Below are 20,350 nucleotides of genomic sequence, written 5' to 3' on the forward strand. Positions count from 1 at the left end.
TGCAGAGTTGAGGGCAAGAAGGAAAGTAAAAATCTTATGTCAATTTAGTTACCAACTACCAAAATATTTTTTCTGTCAGGAAGACGAGTAGGATAACATCAGTTTATAAACAACATTTTGAAATAAATTAACTCAAAATGTAAGTGAACATTGTTTAGCAAGAGACATGCTGATGTGATTAGTTGATAAAAGATGTCTAAAGTTTCATAGCCTAGAGAGGATCTAAGCCCTTAAAAATAATCCCCAAGGGAACAGTGGTTGAAAAGAATGCAATGATAATAAAGTCGAGCAGCTAGTACCAGTTTTGTGTGCTATTCCCTTAGAGAGGTATGCTAGATCTACAAAAAGGGGTCATTAAACTAGTGCAATGGCACCCCACTCCAGTCCTCTTGCCTGGCAAATCCCATGGACGGAGGAGCCTCGTAGGCTGCAATACATGGGGTCGCTAGGAGTCGGACACGACTGAGCAACTTCACTTTGACTTTTCACTTTCATGCATTGGAGGAGGAAACGGCACCCCACTCCAGTGTTCTTACCTGGAGAATCCCAGGGACGGGGGCGCCTGGTGGGCTGCCATCTGTGGGGTCGCACAGAGTCGGACATGACTGAAGTGACTTAGAAGCAAACTAGTACAACCACTGAGCTCCTCAGGCCCCCCGGGGAGCTTAGCAGGGTGTCTGTCTCCAGGGGCACTTACTGATGCCCACTGACCCTAACCTCACGCTCTGTTGTTCAGGCTCTGCCTTGCCCACCCAGGAGTCTGCTCTAGAGAAATCACCCCCCAAACTGCATTGTGCAAGAATACCTGGATCCTGGGAAGGGAGAAATGACATGCTAGAGTTTTCGCCCATTTCTTTTACAATATTGCTTCTGTCTCATGTTTTGGCCTTTTGGCCAGGAGGCATATGGGATCTTAGTTCCCCGATCAGGGTATCCAACCGGCACACTCTGCATCACCAGGGAAGTTCTTCCCATTTCTTTCTAAGCAAGAAATGTGAAATGAGAAAAAAAAAAAAAAAAAGAATGTATGTACATATATACATATGTAATGGAGAAGGAGATGGAAATCCACTCCAGTACTCTTGCCTGGAAAATCCCATGGATAGAGGAGCCTGGTGGGCTACAGTCCACGGGGTCGCAAAGAGTCGGACACGACTGAGCAACTTCACTTTCACTATACATATGTAATTATATAAGTTTACAAAAAAAATTGATTAAAATATACAACAGGATGGTGATTTCTCACTTTACAAATAAAAGGCGACTTGCAGATTTAAATTACAAACAGAAAGTTTATCAGTGCAGGGATGGGGGACTCATTACCTATTTTTAAATTACTTTTTTAGGGTAATTTTAACAGTTTTGTTCAAATGATCCTTTTTTAAAGACTGTTATTTTTCTGAGTGGAACAAATGTCACAAGAGAGGATAACAACAGCCCAATAAAAACATATCTGGTTATTAAAACAAGCTTGATAATCTTAAAGAAAAATAAGAAGGGTTCTAAATAGTCCATGTGCTTAGTGCTAGTGCACAGACGTTTAAGAGCATGCTTCATCTTTGATTTTAATGCCACATTTCATACACAGAAAGGGTAACCGATCCTGTCCAGGGGTTTAGCTTTGGCTTTCTAATATTCTCACTGAACAAATTTTCACTAATCTGCTGTATCATCTGTTTTCTTTCTCCCTCCCTCTCTTCCTTTCTAACATAGGACTTCTGCTCACTTTTTTAACCAATTCCCTTAGTTTTAAGAAATCAATTTCACTCTTTACCATCACATGAATAGAAATGATAAAATCTCTTACTTTACATTTGATGACCTTCAGTATTTCTGCTTAGAAAGTGTCAAAGTGTCACGTCTGACTCTTGGCGACCCCGTGGACTGTGGTCTGCCAGGCTCCTCTGTCCATGGGATTGTCCACACAAGAAAACTGGAGTGGGTAGCCATTCCCTTCTCCAGGGGATCTTCCTGATCCAGAAATCGAACCTGGGTCTCAAGCATCACAGGCAGATTCTTTACCATCTGAGCCACTAAGAAAGTTGAATTTCTGCTTATGATACTTTCAGTCCTACATTTAGCATGGGTAGCTAAATAAATATCCCTCTCTCCAATTGAATGATTCTCAAAATTGAGTAATTGAGGGACCCTTTTAAAAAAGAACCAAACAAAAGTCTTCTGAAACCATACTGTTGACCGAAATTATTTTATGTATCATAAATTGATGTTTTCAATATAGATATGGTTCTGGCAAATGTGGGCAGTATTTTTTTCTTTTTTACATTTTTAAAAATTGAGATAGAAGTGACATATCACACTATATTAGTTTTAGGTATACAATATAATGATTTGATATGTTTACATGTTGCATTAGTTAACATCTCTCTTTCAGTAACCTTCAAATATACAAAGCAGCATTGATAACTACAGTCTCTGTGCTGTGCACTGTACCCCCAAGACTTATTTATCTTATAACTTAGTTTCTTTAATTATAGTTCCCTTATGTATAAATACTTTCATCTTCTCATAGATAAAATATAAAACAAAAGACGTCTTCTAAATGGAATATTTAGTGCAGCTTTGAATAGGTTTCTTTCATTTATTCATTCAATTTTCATTTTACTAGCAAATAAAGACTTGGAACTATTAAAACGACCCATGTAAGTTATGTTTCCTCAGGACAGAGTACACATATGATGTCATATCAAAAGGAACTTAAATTTCATCTGCTTGCATCCCTACTTGAATAAGACAGAAACTCTGGCCCGTGAAAATTTTTACCCATTCTGGGAGTCTTGAGAATATCTTTGTGCTGTGCTGTGCTAAATCGCTTCAGTCGTGTCCGATTCTGTGCCATCCCATGGACTGTAGCCGGTCAGGTTTCTCTGTCCATAGGATTCTCCAGGCAAGAATACCGGAGAAGGTTGCAATGCCCTTCTCCACGGGATCTTCCCAACTCAGGGATCGAGCCCTCGTCTCTTACACCTCCTGCATGGGCAGGCAGATTCTTTACCACTAGCATCACCTGGGAAGCCCCTAATATCTTTATTATTTCCCAAATTGGCTTTCACGCTCTGCTCTTTGGCCCCCTGGCTGATGGTGACTCCTGTGCATTAGAACTGGTGCTAGTCCCCTGGCATTCTAAAGTCTGTGCATGGGTCTTCAGATGTGATTCTGTGAGTTCCCACTGTCTACGCTGCCAGATAAAATACAGGACGCCTAGTTAAATCTGAATTTCAGAAAAGTGAAGAATGCAATATTTTAGAACATACTTATACTAAAAACGTAAAATTTTTGTTTATCCCAAATTCAAATTTAACTGGATGTCCTGTATTTTTATTTGCTAAATCTGGTAACCCTACCAGGTGTTCAGGCCGCCTCCCTACAGGCTCTCCTGAGCTGAAGTCACACATGTACTGTGTACAGGTGGAGAAAGACTCTCCTTATTCTTGTGGTCCCTTGTTTGCTAAGCCCCAATCAATCTTGCTTGTGGCTCATGCATCTCAGGACTACTCAGAGACGCAATTCTCAGTGACTTTACCAGTAGCTATCTCTCTTTAAGGTTTAGGCACAGCCATAGAAGGGAAAGGGGATGACAGAGGATGAGATGGTTAGATGGCATCACCAGCTCGACGGACATGAGTTTGAGCAAGATTCAATGGACAGGGAGGCCTGGCGTGCTGCAGTCCATGGGGTCGTAAAGAGTCGGACATGAATGAACAACGAAACTGAACTGATAGAAGGGGAGGCTGGCTGAGATGGGCTTTTTTTCCTGTTTCCTTGCAACTTCCCCACATACCAGCTGGCTCCACATAGGCAAGTCAATGTATGCAGTGAAAGCTACCAGCCCTACTAGCTTATCAGGCACATACAGTTTAACAAAGACTTCTTAAAATGCTACAATACAAGCTAGAGTGTGATTAAGGAAATTGCCATCAAAGTACCTCTTAAAGTGTATAAAAGTGGTTTCTACCTTTGGAGCCACTTTGGAGAAGTTCCATGGAAAAAGCAACTTTTAAGAGATGTGAATTTGATGGTGTGAAAGAAATTCCAAGCAAAAGGAACATTATGAATGAAGGTAAGAAAACAGGAAAATTCAGGGTGCGTTTGCTTTGGTTTGGTTGCTGCATAAGATGTACTGCCACCTGAAACTGCAAGCAAAGTTGGAGGCCTGGCTAAGCAAAGTTCTCAGTGGCTACGGTCAGGAGTTTGCCATTTCTCCTCTAGGCAATGAAAAACTCTTGCAGGATTTGGTCAGAGGAAAAATATTATCAAGAGATGTATGACCCTATTACACAGGTTAGGTTCCAGATGAGAGAAATCTTGTGATAGAGATTAGATTACTACCTAGATAAAACAGGTACAAGGTAATGAAAACCCAAGGGAGAGACAGTGAGAAAGAAAAGGAAAATAAATTTGAAACAGAGAACTTAGTCTTCAACCTTGGTAATCCATTATGATCAACAGAGGAGATTTTAAAAATTACAGTGTCCATGCCAGCTCTTTACTAAGAATCTCTGGAGATGAGACCCACACATCAACATTCTTAAATCTCCCCTCATGATGCCTACACTCAGCCAAGACTGAACATCTCTTCTGCAGAAGAGAAGTTATATTTCAGCAGGAATCAGAAGCACCTAGAGGACTTGTGGGACCCGATCCTTAGTTTTAGCAGATCTGGTCCAAGAATGTGCATTTCTAACAAGCTTTCAGGCGATCAGGATGCTATTGATCTAAAGGCCATCTTGGCCTAGAATGAATCAGCTCCTACTGTTTCTATGTCTTGGCTGGGTGGGAGTCAAGGGAAGGGAAGAGTTAATCATAGTGACTGAGCCTGCGTAAACGACAGAATAGAGATGCCATTCAAAGAGTTATAGACATAGAAGAGAACTGATGTTTGGCCTGAATGAGAATATTGAGAACACACCAGGAAAAAGACCGTTCCATGGGAATAATTATAACTATGGAAGTAGCAAGGTGAGTCAGCCAGTAAGAAGCAGAGAGACATCAGAGATGTAAGAGGGGAACTGAATGTCACAGAAACCCAGAGGGGAGAAAGGGGTCAAGGCTAGCTGTGCTGAAAGTGACAAGAATATACCACTTCTGAGACATTTCCAGACCCAATGGACACTGAAGCCAAGGTCTCGCAGTTTCCTTATTTGTTTGTTACTGTCCTTAGCAAAGACATGCCATATTCAGAACGAAGGCAGCTCAAGTTCTTTGGAGCAAAAATCAGAGGCATCTATGCCCGTCAGTCATACTCTACTTACTAAGGAAATAGCAATGACTATAATAGGATAGAAACAACTTCAGTTTTGAGGACTGAAACAAAAAGATTTTCATCTAATCAAGAGATCACTATAGAGAATGGACTGGTGCTTGTCAAGGGGGAGGGAAGTGGGAGAAGGTTGGAATGGGAGTTTGGGATTAGCACATGCAAAATGCTATATACAGAATTGATAAACAAGGTCCTATAGCGGGAAACTATATTCAATATCCTGTGATAAAGCATAATAGAAAAAATATGAAACAGAATAAATATATTATTACTGAGTCACTTTGCTATATAGTAGTAAATAACACATTGCAATTCAGCTATACTTCAATAAAAGATAAATTTTAAAAAAGAGTTCACAAGAAAAATCAATTAACCAATTCTGAATAAGGGCAGAATATCAGTGCTCGAAGAGCTAAGCTGAGAGCGTTTGTTAAGAGTTTGCAAACAATCAGGTACTGTTCTAAGTGCTTTATACTCTTCCTGGTCAGTGTGGTTCAAGGACCAGAGGCCTCAGCTTGCTAGAAATGTAGAATTTCACTCCATCCCAGACTTACTAAATCAGAATCCACATTTTTATCAAGATCTCCAGATGACAATCAGAATTTGAGAAGCCCTTCTTTAAGTATCATACACTTACTTAGCTAACTGAATGATAAGAAGTCAGGGTTATGATGATAGAACTGAGTTACAGGGAAGTTAAAACATCTGAACAAAGTCATACAGCTAATGGGACAGAGTAAAGATATAAACTGGACTATCAAGCTTCATAGATCTTGATCTAAATTGTGTGACACCAACTCTTAAGAAATTCTCAACACAGCCCTTAGCCCCTTCACCATGACAACGTTTTACTTCCACCCACAGTGGCTTTCAGTCAACGTACCTAAGGTACTAGATGCTTCCACCATCTAACCGCGACATCAGCTCACAGTTCCTTGCTCAAGAAAGTCATTTCTAAGAGCCCACAACTTGGTATCCTCCTCTCACTGTTGGTGTGTGTCCTCAGTCCTTGGTGACCCCATGGACTGTAGCCCGCCAAGCTCCTCTGTCCATGAAATTTTCCCTCTCACAGCACCAGGCAGTTTTCCTCTGTGATAATCTGTAATGATACGTTTATCTGATTTTTGTCTTTGGTATTAGACTCAAGCTCCTGGAGGGTCACACATCATGTCTCTTTTTGTTCTTCACTCAAGTCTCCAGCACCCAACACAGGGCATGGCATGCAGCAGACACAATCTGTTACATTAGCTGAATGGCTTTTTTTTTTACTGAAGGATAACTGCTTTACAGAATTGTGGTGTTCTCTGTCAAACTGCAGTAGGAATCAGCCATAGGTATACCTATAGTTGAACAGCTTGGGTGCATCTCACCTACTTTAGTATGATCCACAGTAACAATCAGAACTGAACATTCTCTTCCTCCACGTAATCAAGAAACCCGGTGAGGTGAGAGAACAGACCTGAATGTTCAAAGGGCAGAGAGAACTTTGAGGCTGAGCGCTCAATGTCCAGGCAAGCCTCCATCGACCCTGAACACCTGGAACTGCTTTAAGACCCTCCAAAAGCTATAAGAACCCTTTAAACAGGTTTCTGTTTTCCAGAAGCTGAGTCATCCTCTGTCTTTCGCCTTTGAGACAGCAGAGGGAAGTAAGCATGGCCCAGATGAAGCCTCTTCTTACAGGCAGGGGAACTCTGAAGGGAAATCATCGGCTGTTCCAACGCAAAGCCTGTAACTAAACAGACTCATTCATTTTTAAGTGCTGCTCATCAGGTACCTTTCAGAGGCCCTGAATTTCCCTGAATTACAGAGAATGAGCCTTGATTTCAATGAATGGCTCTGCCATAATACTCCTGTCTGAGAAAGGCATGGATTGCAAAGCCACTTCAAAAATCTACTCCACTCTAATTTTGTGTTTCACTTTCCCCAAATACCCTTGTGCCTATGTATAGTTCCTATACCTTGTGTTCCCATATAATATTAACATGATTAGGCTAACGAGGGCTTAATGCTGCTACTGTTGTGAACTAATCTCAAAGAGGCTTGAGAAAATCGCTGCTGATTTTTTTTCTTACAGACACGATTAGATTTAATTTCAACGTTTTTAGAAAATATTGACCGACAGTAATAGGCTTTAAGCTCAACCAGGTGACGGGCCCAACAACAGAGGATAAGGGTGAGCCTTTCTGTGTGGACTAGCTGCTTGATAATTCTCTAGGCATTTCTCTAATGTCTCTATCACACATCTACATGAGATGGGTGCAGGCTCAATTACTCAATTTAATTAGGGTGTTTTTGGTCTAAGTCGATACACGTGACTTCAAACTCAAGCTGTGAATAGGGAACACTAATATCAACCTTGCATCTGAGACTTGAGTTTCCCAGACTCTCAGGGGCCTATGAATCACTTGGGGAGCTGGTTAAAACACAGGTTCTAGTCAGTAGGTCTGCGGTAAGACCTGGGATATTTCCATTCCCAGTGAGTTCCCCCAGGGATGCTGATACCGCTGGTCCATACACAACACTTTGAGGAAAAAGGTTTTAGAAACGAAATTAATTCTGTAGTTTACAATGCAGCTTGGCACGCTTTTAAGTCAGAAGGATTGCCGTAATGTTTCTGGGTGCCAGGGCTGCGATAGCTGTCTCCCTGTCCCCCAGCAGCCTAGCAGAAACAATCCGGAGACAAGAGTCGCTTCCACGACTTCTCCGTGCGGAGGGGGCTTGACCTGTCTGGTGAACTAAGTTAGGGAAGAAACAGGCCTGCTCTTTAATCTAGAGCTGTCTCATGAAAATCCAGAATCTTGGAATTTCCAAATTTCTCCTTTAAAAATGCTGATATTGAGCATGTGAAGAAATGTCTGGATGTATCTGGATTAGGTATGCACATCTGCAGATTGATCAACTCTAAACTGAGATAAAATCAATGGGTTCCAATCATGTCCAAGAGACATTTCTCCAGGCAAGAATACTGGAGTGGGTAGCCATTCCCTTCCCCAGGGGATCTTCCCAGCTCAGGAACTGAACCGCAGTCTCCTGCACTGCTGGAGAAGGAAATGGCAACCCAGTCCAGTGTTCTTGCCTGGAGAGTCCCAGGGACGGGGGAGCCTGGTGGGCTGCCGTCTATGGGGCCGCACAGAGTCGGACACGACTGAAGTGACTTAGCGGCAGCAGCAGCAGCTCCTGCATTGCAGGTGGATTCTTTACCATCTGAGCCACCAGGGAAGCCCTATCGAGCTGTGAGGGCTAATGGGTTAAAATGAAAATATTCTCCTAACACAATATATTTTGAAAAGCACAACACCATAGCTTGTTTCAGTTATAACAGCATTAAAGTAGAAAAGATTAAGGAAAAAGCTATTAAATTTAAGTATTGCTTAAAGCAATACTTCAGAACAGTGAGAGCAAAGGAATGTTTGTTTTTTTCTTCGTTTAGGGGGTAGACATGGCTCTAGGCCCTCCTACACTTCCGTCTTGCTCTGTGTGTCCTTCGGACTTCTCCCCACTCCAAGCCCTTGGTGGTTCTGAACCACTGAATCAGCTCAGCTGAGGGTAAGAAAATTAGAAGGGAGAAAATCATTTCTCTGCTTTCTAAAAAATTCTGCCTTAATCTTTGAATTCCAAAACTATGGAAAGAAGCATGAATAAGTACTTATGAAATTTACTTAATTTAGTTTAAAGTAGGTCTTTGTTGAAGCCAAAGAGCAGAATCTGTGTCCCAATACCAGGCAAGATTTTTGCCCACCTGGTTGCTCAGAAAAGTTTAACGCCTGAACTGATCCTGATACAGTGGCTTGGAAATATATGTACAACTAGTTAGTTAGGAAACTATGATTACTGCTTAACAGCATAGTTCAAATCTAACTAATCAAGACATCTACTTCACTCCAGAGAAGAACTACTCTAGAATATATCTCCAGATCCACTGCGATGATATTTATCTATGGCATGGTGGAATGTCACAGAGAAATCCCAGAGCTTGAAGCACAGATTGATGACAAGACTTGTCCAGTGTCACATAACTGGTCTTTACAGAATTGGGCTCAGAACTCAGGTCTCCTGAATATTTCTCAATTTAGTCTGCATTGTATTATCCCATGATATCTCATTGATTCTTTTTCCTGATGCCAATTTTAAACAGAAGGACTCAAGCCTGTCTGGCACATAAGACCCTGGCTCAGAACTCGGTCACCTAACAGGCTTCCCCACTCTCAGTGGATCATTAGTTTGTGCTGAGTTGATGTGAAATAATATGAAAGGTGAAGTCACATGTTGGTAAGGAATCTGTTAAATTGTTTGTGGCAAATCCATGTACAATATGGATGGTAGACAGGGACTACCTGCTCAGTTGTGTCCGACTATTTGTGATCCCAGGGACTGTAGCCTGCCAGGCTCCTCTGTCCATGGACTTGTCCAGGTGAGAATCCTGAGTGCGTTGCCATTTCTTCCTCCAGGGGATCTTCCAGACATGGGGATCAAACCCTGAGTCTTTTGCACTGGCAGGCAGATTCTTTACCCCTGCAGCACCTGGGTCAACATCAGAGTTTACCCAGACTGGAAGCACTACTCCCTTATGGGTTAGTAAGGGAAGAGAAGCTTCACTGCACCTTCATCCGGGCTGGTCTCTCCAGTAAGCAAGGGGACTGGTATGAAAGAGCAGTGGTCACAGTGTGGATCTGAGATGACTTGGGAGTTACAACTCTAGCTCTTCCTTAGTTCAAGGGGTTGCTGTCACAGAGAAAGATGCAGGATATGCAAGAACCCAATACAGTATTCATGGTTAAAAATAAAAACTTTAGTATCAGACAGACCTGGATTTAAAGCCCAGCTCCAACATGAACTACCATGGGGACCTCTTAAAATTTACTTAATCTCCTGGTCTTTAGGTTTAGGTTCTCAACTCATAAAATGGGAATAAAAATATTATTCCTGATTCATCAACTTGCAAAAATGACATGCTGTGTATGAAATATCACATCCGTTAAGACACAGACTATGCATTCAATAAGGTAGTGATTTTTTTCTATTATTAAGAGAGAGAATTAGGAATGCAAACTTAAATCTAAGAAAAGATCCTGACATAGCTAGTTTTTAAGGTTTTAGAATGAATTAGAGAAAGGAGTCTATGGAATAGCTTTTCTTGGAAATCTTTAAAAGTAATGCTTGGTTTTTACTTTCCATGTTGGCTTTAATTGCCCTTCCATTGAGATTGGATCTAAATAATTAATGGCAACAGCTTCCAAATTAGGAAGATGTACTCAAAATGTGCCCAGAGAAACACTCTTTTAAGAAGCAGGAAAATCTATCTTTGTTTCTCTTCTTAAACGTGGTACCTTGGAAAATATATACTTCACTTAAACATCTGTTCAGAGGTATGTATTAATGGAATTTAATGGGGAGGACAGGCTGCAGGGGATTGCTTCACTTCTTTCTTACCATTTGTCATGGACCACATTTCTATGCTTCTTCATTACCTGGCCTTTTTCAGCGGCAAAATTAAAGAAACAGGGACATATGGAAGTTGATACTTTCTTAGAACTAGCCAGATGGAAAAGTGAGGTCATCATGGCCTACCTAAGAAGGAAGGAACTATTACCTGTAACCACCTGAGCCCCTTGAATTATAATGACAATATGTTTTGGAGTCCAGAGCAGTCCTTGCTTATGGATTTTGAGTGCCTGTCTCATTTCAATCAGGAGACTGGTTCCAACACTAGGTGTTTAATTTCAAAATTCAGCCTGGCTACACTGTGTCAATTTCTACAATATGTATGCTTAAATAAGTGGGAAAAAATGGCCCCTGAATTAGTAGGGTCAAAAAATTTATAGAAATCTGGAGAGTGTAGAGAATATCTTAAAGTAAAAGCACATCATAGAGGTTTGAAGGTTGATATAGCTTTGTGATGTTACAGTATAAACGAACACATTAGTCGACAGACTAATCAATGATACAAATACTGCCTGCATAGAACTGTACAGACTGGGTTTGGGGGATATGAATAGTATAGAAGGAATGTAAGACTTGAGCTTTGTGCCTGCTCAGGGATATAGTAACATTAAGAATATAATGACAGGCACAATTGTAGAGTTTGTATTATATAGGTGTAGGGATTTCCAATCCTGGCACCTTTCCTACACAGCTTTTGAAAGTGTATATGTTTCTTCTGTAGTATTCTGACTGCTCCTTTTTTCATATCAGCTTTATCTGAGCCTCTCTTTAGAATTCCATAGCAGCAACTTTTTGTGTTCCTGCCTGTCTGGATCACCTTGTCAAGATAATCATGTTTATCAGAAGTTCTAAACCTTTTTGTGCTCAGAACTACTTGGGTGTCTTAATAATATTTGGAAGATGTCCTTCCAATTGTCATAACCTAAGAGGTCAGAAAGCTTTCTGTCAATCAGGGTTTATACATCTTCAGACTATCTCCAGGCTCTGACCTTCTATGTCAGGAGATTGCCAGTTCCTATCCACACCATCCTGCCCCTGCTATTTATTTTGCATTTTCCCTTAACTATTGATTCTCTGCCCACCAATGGCATTATCCAGCACTGAAATTTTCCATACTGGCCAGAGTTGGGAAGATTGGTGACCCAAATGTAACAGACGAAAGCAACATTAATTAAAGGGCCAAAAACAGTGAATATAAAATTTCTCTCAAATATCATACCACAGAAGTTCTCAAAGTTTACTGTGGGTCAGCATCCTAGGGACATTCTTTGAGCATCACTGTCACATATGAATTAAAACCATTTCCATATCACATATAAACAAAACAAAGGGCCAACTCACTTAGTGAGTTGACTTGTGAGGGAGTTCTTCACCTAAAAGTCCCTGCAGACTCTGATAGGATTCTAGGTATCCCTGGAATTCCACCAGTTGTACTTTATATTACATTAGCATGTGTGATATTCCATCTGGATGCTTCAGAGAACCCACTGCTCTCAGAAAGTGAAAGTGTTAGTTGCTCAGTCGTGTACAACTCTTTGGGACCCCATGGTATGTCCAAGGAATTTTCCATGCAATAATACTGGAGTTAGTTGTCATTCTCTTTTCCAGGGGATCTTCCCAACCTGGGGATTGAACCCGGCTCTCCTGCATTTCAGGCAGATTCTTTACTATCTGAGCTACCAGGGAAGCCCACTCCTCTCAGAAGACATTTACCCAAAAATAGCTTAAGGACCCCCTGACTGCATACAGAAAGAGTCAAGCCAATGCACTGGAGGACACATTGATATTATTGATAGAATGTAGCAGAAAAAGGGCTTTATAAATCAGAGAGCCAGTGTATAATTTTCCTGTTCTTGTTATGGTTAGCGGAATAATTCCATTAATACTACATGGCCCTTTGTAATTAATTACTCCATTCTTTTATGATTATCCACTGATTCCTATCAAGATGTAGATGAACCAACCAATCAGCCAGAAAGTTTAGATGGAGAACCTCTGAATCCAAAGATTAGAGTCCCTGCTTGCAGATAATCAAGGGAAGGTCCTTGACATTGACAATTAAGACCCCTGAGGGTAAGAACTTTGTTTTTCTTGCTCCAGCCTTGTCCCATGTGCCTAGGAGAGCATCCAGTAAATCATAGGAGTACAGTCAGTCATTATTAAAGAGGTGAATTAGAGGCCTTAGGAGTTTGTACCATACATATCATAATGATATTGCTGGATAAATAAAATGCCCATGGTGGCTGATTGGACAGAGCCTTTACACCTGGAGAGTACTGCTGACTAAACTAAATAAGGGGCTCAATTAAGACTGCATATTAATAAACTGCAAAGTTACTTCAATAGGAAAAACAAATTGAAATTTAAATATGTCACAATTTCAAACCTTTCTTTACACCCGATGTTTGACATAGGAAAGAACTCAGTTAAAGACTGTAGGTGAAGAAGATCACCTCTTCACCGCATCCTTCTTTTGAGCAAGCAATAATGTTGATGGCAAAGGGTCTGGGAAATGAAAAGCATGCAAGCCGACCACATCGATTTATCATGCTCCCTTCAATAAGTGTGAGGCAGGCAAGCCCTTACCTAATGAATCATCTGTCTAGTCTCACTAAACTCCAAGGGACTGCTCTTGCGAACAGGGGGCTGAAACCTTGTCAGCCTCTGGATCCATAAACAAGGGCAATATGTTAAAAGGAGGCAGGTTACGGGATTTTCTGAGGAATCCCTAGTTTCCAAGTGCATTAACTTCTCCTCCAATTCAGGAAAAAGAGCCCTTTATCTCAAAACTCCTGAGAAATTAATTTTTCTAAATTGTGTACAGATGCTGATTGTATCAAATAAATTAACAGAGATATGAGCAATTTCCTATATCTGGCCACCCATTCATTGAAACTGGGATCACTTCTATTCCATGATTTCCCTAGAAGCACACATACATCCTCATACCCGTTAGAAGAAAGAAAATTCCTTCTTCTTGGGAAACACCTGCCTTGGGAATTCTTGACTGTGCAGCCTCTGAGCTGCTCAGGGCTGAGCAGACAAATGGTGCAGTGACTCTTTTGGAAGTCACATTTGTCCCTGAAACTTCAGTCACCTGGAGACTGCATGCCTCATTGCCTGCAGCAGCTCAATCCTGACAGTGTGGAATGAGTTTAAAAATCTCATTTGAGCAACAAAATCTGATTTAAGAGTTTAAACAGTACTGTCTATTTAATGCCAGAATTATCATTCATGGCAACTTTTGCTGACTGTGGAATTTTTTCTTTTGCTATTGGGCTATTATAATAATCTTGCTTTGGTTTGGATTTAGTGTCTGTGTGTGTGGCGGGGAGGAAATAACAGGACTCAGTTAACTACTACATCAGTTAACTGCACATCTCCATTTTCACACAGAGAAAATTCCTGCTTCTTTCCCTGTGCAAACACACATACACATAATTCCTGGAATCCATTCATACCCACTGCTTTCAGACACACACTCGCAGGGGAGCGAAGCACAAACTCCCTACATGTTAAAATCAAGCAAGGCTGAAGATGTAAAGGGGTGGATATGGCACCAGGTGGGATGTGTAATCAGTAATAAGAAATACATCGAGCCCCAGAATGAAAAGAAATCCCCCAAATTGTTCAGGATTCCCCCTCCCCCTTCCAGTCACTGATTTATTAACCCTGAACAAAGATGTAATTGCAGGGTCTCAGAAACAACTTTTTTTTTTTTTTGGTCCATTTTTTTTTTTCTCATTTTTGGCATTTGTTTGGCTTTGAATTGCTTAATATCTAGTCATGCCATTTATTGCCTGTTTTCTTCACTCGGTTGCCCATCGTTTCCCACCACCCCCCAAAAATGAAAGAAGCATCAGCTTCTGAGTCTTAAGGATGAGACCTCTGCATTCTCTTTGCTTGTTTAGGGCAAAAAATGAAGTGCTGCCTCTTTAACTGGCAGAAGCATGCAGGAGGAGCATACCTTTAATTTAGTGTTGGGATACCTCACTTGCACCCTGGCTGTTGTCTTATTGGAGACGGCAGCCTGCCTGAGATCCTCTAGCACTGAAATAATATCATCCAGCACGCATTTCTTATCCTGATTTCTCAACACACACAGATGGGAAAAAGTATAATTATAGCCCTTGTAGTTCACCTTCATTTCCAGCACGGCTCGATGGGTCTGCAGAATCCCCTCAGCCTGGAGCAAAATATTGTCCCCGGGTGGGGAGAGGAGGATCACCCTGCCATACCTCCCGGGGGTGTGTAAGTCCGAATAGAGCTGGCTTTTGGACTGGTCCAGGGGGAAAAGGCTGCTGGCCAGGCTGCGCTCGATCTTGGCCAGGCTGTGGCTGGGAGCGACCAGGCGCTCCAGGTCGCCCTCGGGCTGGAAGCGGTTGAGCGCGCTGAGGCCGAAGGTGATGGTCAGGACTGCGGGCACGGTGAGGAAAAAGACGGGGTGCCGGCTCACGCACAAGCCCAGCCTGTGGCAGAACGACTGGAGCCCTCTGCGAAGCACCTGCCGCAGCATCCTCCACCGAATCCAGCTCGCAGGCGCTCCCGGCCGTCTTAAAAAGCACATGTGACATGTGTAAGCGCCGGGCTTCCCCCCTTCTCTCCACGCCCCCCCGCCTCCTGCCCAGTCTCACCCGCTCCGGGTCGGCCCCCCGCCCCCTCGGCGCTCCCCGCGCCCCCCTTCTCCTCCGCCGGGTCTTTCCCGGGCCCCACCTCCATGCGCTCCTACTACTCTTTCAAACACTGCAGCAAGTTGCAGCAAGGCGGGCCGATAGAGACCGCGCGCGCGGGGGCGGCCGGCGGGCGCTGCGAGGGCCCCGGCCCGCCCCTCCCCGCCCGCCCCGGCCGCCTCCCGCGCCCCCTTCTCACCGCATGGGCAGCGATCCCGCGGTCTAGCCCTTCATCTCCGTGCTGCAGTCCCCGGTCTCCCTCGCTGGAGCGGGTTCCGTGCGGAGCGTCCCACAGATGTGAATTTCCTCTCCGTCCCGGTGGGGTTCGGCGCCTAACTGGAACCATGTGGCTCGGTGTTGTAAGAAGCAGACATGTGCCCCATGAAGGGGGGTGGGGGGCGGGAGGAGGGAGAAGGGGAGGGCGGGAGCGGGGGATGGAGGGGGGTGGGCAGCTAAGCTTTTCCTTTTTTTTAAGAGGCTAACAGTTATTTTTAGAGTTTTGTTTTCCCTCTTCCTCCTTCCCCTCCGGAGTGAATGGAAGAGATGGGGAAGGCGCTGCCGGCCCATTGGAGCGGTGGCGATGGGAGCCTCAGAAGGGGAGTGGGGGGGCGTAGAGGGAGGGACTCGAGGGCTTCCGGAGGAGGCAGCCTTTTCGCCCCTCCAGTTTCCCTGTGCTCTCGAATTCGGCTTGTCGGACCAAGAAAAGGAGCTGAGAGGATGATGCTGCATTTTTAACACACCACACAGCTTGCAAGGGATTTCCCTGCAAAGCCTTCCACGCTGTCTTTCCCCAGGCTGCAGAGACCCCATCTATTGGCGGTGCCTTGGGGCTCTAGGGATTTTTCCTTGCTCTGGTGATTGGAGAGGAGGCATTTGCCAATAGCAGTCGGCTGTGGCTTCGGAGTGAGTGAGTGAGTGAGTGAGTGAGTGAGTGTGTGTGTGTGTGTGTGTGTGTGTGTGTGTGTGTGTTGGAAGTGAAGATCCGCAGGCAATATGTGGTTTCTCAGTTTTCACTTCGTATTTTTGAAGTTTAGGACCAAAAGTTCCTAAAACTGGTTTTAGTCTTTTTCTCCCATTTCCCCTTCTGCCCCTCATCCTTGAGGACTGAGAACCTATCTGATTTTTCCCCTCGGAGGGAAATTCCAGAAACAAACAAAGCGCCTAGTCTTTGTTTGAAGAAAGAAGGTGAGCTAGGTAGAAGGTATACACATTGGAGTCAGTTAATGTATAAAACCAGAGAAGGCGATGGCAACCCACTCCAGTACTCCTGGCTGGAAAATCCCATGGACGGAGGAGCCTGGTAGGCTGCAGTCCATGGGATCGCTAGGAGTCAGACACGACTGAGCAACTTCACTTTAACTTTTCACTTTCATGCACTGGAGGAGGAAATGGCAAGGGATACACATTGGAGTCAGTTAATGTATAAAACCAGAGAAGGTGATGGCAACCCACTCCAGTACTCTTGGCTGGAAAATCCCAGGGACAGGGGAGCCTGGTGCTGCCGTCTATGGGGTCGCAGAGTCCGACACGACTGAAGCGACTTAGCAGCAGCAGCAGTGAAACAGTCACCTTCACCATTTGGAAAAGAAAACCCCCCAGGTCCTCCCTCAATATATACCCTCCACAGTGTGAAGGTGAAGAACCTTTACCTGCAAAATCAGATCAATTTCAAAAACTTTAATGAATGTGTATATGTTGTTTATTATCTATTGGGACTTTCACAAATTCATGTTCTAGAAAGAATAGGCAGAAATTTTGAGGGAAGGTTCTAAAGTTTGATGGTGAACTGGAGATCGACTCTCCACAGTTTCTACCCTTTTTGCATTGACCTAATAGAGATGATTCCACTCACACTCTCTTAACCACATCCTTCACAGGATACTTAGAGATGCACCCATCAAAGCATACAAACTAGCCAAAGGATTTATCCACCTAATTGATGCCTTTATTCTTGTTAATGAATCTGTTCTTCAGTTGAGAGACCAAGGAGATAGGAAAGAGCTCAAAAACAGGGTCACTACTAAAGATGGTGTTGCTCATAAGAGTAAAGAAAAATCTTAGCCCTTAAAAATGGAAAGTGTTCTCAGTGACCATTCAGCTTGAATTTCTACCCAGGACAGAAATACTTTCTGTAATATTCTCAATGCTTCTCTATCGAGCCCAGGCTGCAAAACTCTCACAACTAAAAACTCACTAATTTTTCTAGGAACCATTCTGGTGTTAGACAGTTTTCTTAAGTTCAGCTAAACTCATTGTTCTCACAACATTCATGGACTAGTACTCCCTCTTTTTCACTCGGAAGAGTCCCCTGTGCATCCACCAGTCACTTTATGTAATGTATTCCATTAGTGCCACGTGATGGAGAATTGTTTTTGGCTGTACAACGAAGAGGAAATGTATCTGTTGTCCGTTTTCTACACCCTCTTCATTATATTAAGTATATTTGGCTGTATCACCTATGTGAAATTTTCTAAGAAATAGTCTTGTTGCAAAATATAGATTCCAGGAATGGAATTTTGCTTGGTGTCAAGTAAGTTATGTACTTTATGTGATGGATAAAGACATTTTATAGATAAACTGTAGAGTGAAGTAAGTTTAAGGCTACACTTAGAGTTATTTGCAGAACTGATACCAGTGACTGGTCTTGGTCTCCTGTTTCTGGGCCCAATGCATTTTCCCTGGCAGCTCTGGATCGTGCCCATTCCTCTCTTTCCCACAAGGAACAAATATGTCAGAATTGTTTCTTCTCTTCTTACTCTGTTCATTTTCCATACCTCCTTCCTCAGTAAATTCAGTAAGATTAAAGAATAGTTCAGTTCAGTCACTCAGTCGTGTCCGACTCTTTGCAACCCCATGAATCACAGCACGCCAGGCCTCCCTGTCCATCACCAACTCCAAGAGTTCACTCAAACTCATGTCCCTCGAGTTGGTGCTGCCATCCAGCCATCTCATCTTCTGTCGTCCCCTTCTCCCCCTGCCCCCAATCCCTCCCAGCATCAGAGTCTTTTCCAATGAGTCAACTCTTCACATGAGGTGGCCAAAGTATTGGAGTTTCAGCTTTAGCATCATTCCTTCCAATGAACACCCAGGACTGATCTCCTTTAGAATGGACTGGTTGTATCTCCATGCAGTCCAAGGGACTCTCAAGAGTCTTTTTCAACACCACAGTTCAAAAGCATCAATTCTTCGGCACTCAGCTTTCTTCACAGTCCAACTCTCACATCCATACACGACCACTGGAAAAACCATAGCCTTGACTAGATGGACTTTTGTTGGTAAAGTAATGTCTCTGTTTTTGAATATCTAGGTTGGTCATAACTTTCCTTCCAAGGAGTAAGCATCTTATAATTTCATGGCTGCAATCACCATCTGCAGTGATTTTGGAGCCCCCCCCCAAAAAGTCTGACACTGTTTCCACTGTTTCTCCATCTATTTCCCATGAAATGATGGGACCAAATGTCATGATCTTCGTTTTCTGAATGTTGAGCTTTAAGCCAACTTTTTCACTCTCCTCTTTCACTTTCCTCAAGAGGCTCTTTAGTTCCTCTTCACTTTCTGCCATAAGGGTGGTGTCATCTGCATATCTGAGGTTATTGATATTTCTCCCAGCAATCTTGATTCCATCTTGTGTTTCTTCCAGGCCAGCGTTTCTCATGATGTACTCTGCATAGAAGTTAAATAAGCAGGGTGACAATATGCAGCCTTGACGCACTCCTTTTCCTATTTGGAACCAGTCTGTTGTTCCATGTCCGCTTCTAACTGTTGCTTCCTGGCCTGCATAAGGGCTTCCCTAATGGCTCAGCAAGAATCTGCCTGCAATGCAGGAGACATGGGAGATGTCTTCCTTGGGTCAGGAAGAGCCCCTGAAGGAGGAAATGGCAACCCACTCTGGTATTCTTGCTTGGAGAATCCTATGGACAGAGAAGCCTGGCAGGCTACAGTCCATAGGATCTCAAAGAGTTGGACCCGACTGAGCGACTAAGCACATGCATGCAGAAGAATAAAGACGGTCAGTAGATAATTGACTAAATAATTTTGGATACATCCCTAAGATGAACTACTGTGATATAAATACAAAGTATGTTGTAAGATTATAATGACATGAAAACATATAATGACATAAAGTTTAATTGAACAGGTATGTACAGGATGAAACCATTTTGAAAAATGAAGATAGACCCATTTTGAAAAAAGGTTAAATCGGCATTAAAATGTCTGTCTATTGCAAGATGATAGGATTAAGATGTGCTTTTTTTTTTTTAAAATGACTTCTAAATTTTAGAACTGTTTTAGTTATGGAAAAGTTGTGAAGACGGGACACAGAGTGCTCTTACATCTCACATTCAGTTCCCCGCTATCAATTTCTCACATTAGTATGGTACTTGCATGACAATTCATGAACCAATATTGATACATTATGTTTAACTGAAGTCCATACTTTATTCAGATTGTCTTCATTTTTACTAACATCCATTTTTTTTTTTTTTTTTTTTTTTTGGTCCAGGATCCAATTCAGGACATCACATTGCATTTGGTTATCCTATTGCTCTAGGATCTTCTTGGCCGTGATAGTTCTCAAACTTTCCTCCTTTTTTGATGACCTTGATAGATTTCAGGAGTACCGGTCACATACTTTGTAAAATGTCCCTCACCTGGGTTGTCTGATTTTTTTTTTCCCTTGTTTAGACTGGAGTAAGGAGTTTTGTTGAAGAAGAATACAGAGATAAAGTGCCGCTTTCATTACAGCTTATGGAGGGTACGTTCTATCAATGTGACTTGTCACTATGGATGTGAACCTTGAATACCCTACCTGAAGTACTGCTTGTTAGGTTTTTCCACTTTAAGGTTACTCTTCTTCCATTTGCCTTTCCACACTATCTTCTTTGGAAGGAAGTCAATATGTACAACCTACGCTTAAGGAGTAGGAGTTATGGTCTATCTCCTTCCTCCTTGAGATTGG

The 20,350-nt window shown here is 42.7% G+C and overlaps 1 protein-coding gene across 2 annotated transcripts in view; it reads right to left on the minus strand.

The window, feature by feature from the left end:
- PTCHD4 (patched domain containing 4) overlaps positions 1-15,728 on the minus strand; it is a 219,639-nt gene extending 203,911 nt beyond the window's left edge. The window contains exons 1-2 of one of the 2 annotated variants that reach the window (XM_060403688.1): positions 15,590-15,728; positions 14,862-15,273 (exon numbers count right to left, since the gene is read on the minus strand). In XM_060403688.1, coding sequence (XP_060259671.1) covers positions 14,862-15,273; positions 15,590-15,594 — 417 coding nt within the window. In that variant the 5' untranslated portion in view covers positions 15,595-15,728. Of the gene's footprint in view, positions 1-14,861; positions 15,293-15,589 lie in introns of those variants that run through there. The other variant, XM_004018873.6, reaches the window with a different exon arrangement.
- Between the last annotated feature and the right edge of the window lie 4,622 nt (positions 15,729-20,350).

This window comes from Ovis aries, chromosome 20, assembly GCF_016772045.2.
Source record: "Ovis aries strain OAR_USU_Benz2616 breed Rambouillet chromosome 20, ARS-UI_Ramb_v3.0, whole genome shotgun sequence".
Taxonomy (NCBI): Eukaryota; Metazoa; Chordata; class Mammalia; order Artiodactyla; family Bovidae; genus Ovis; species Ovis aries.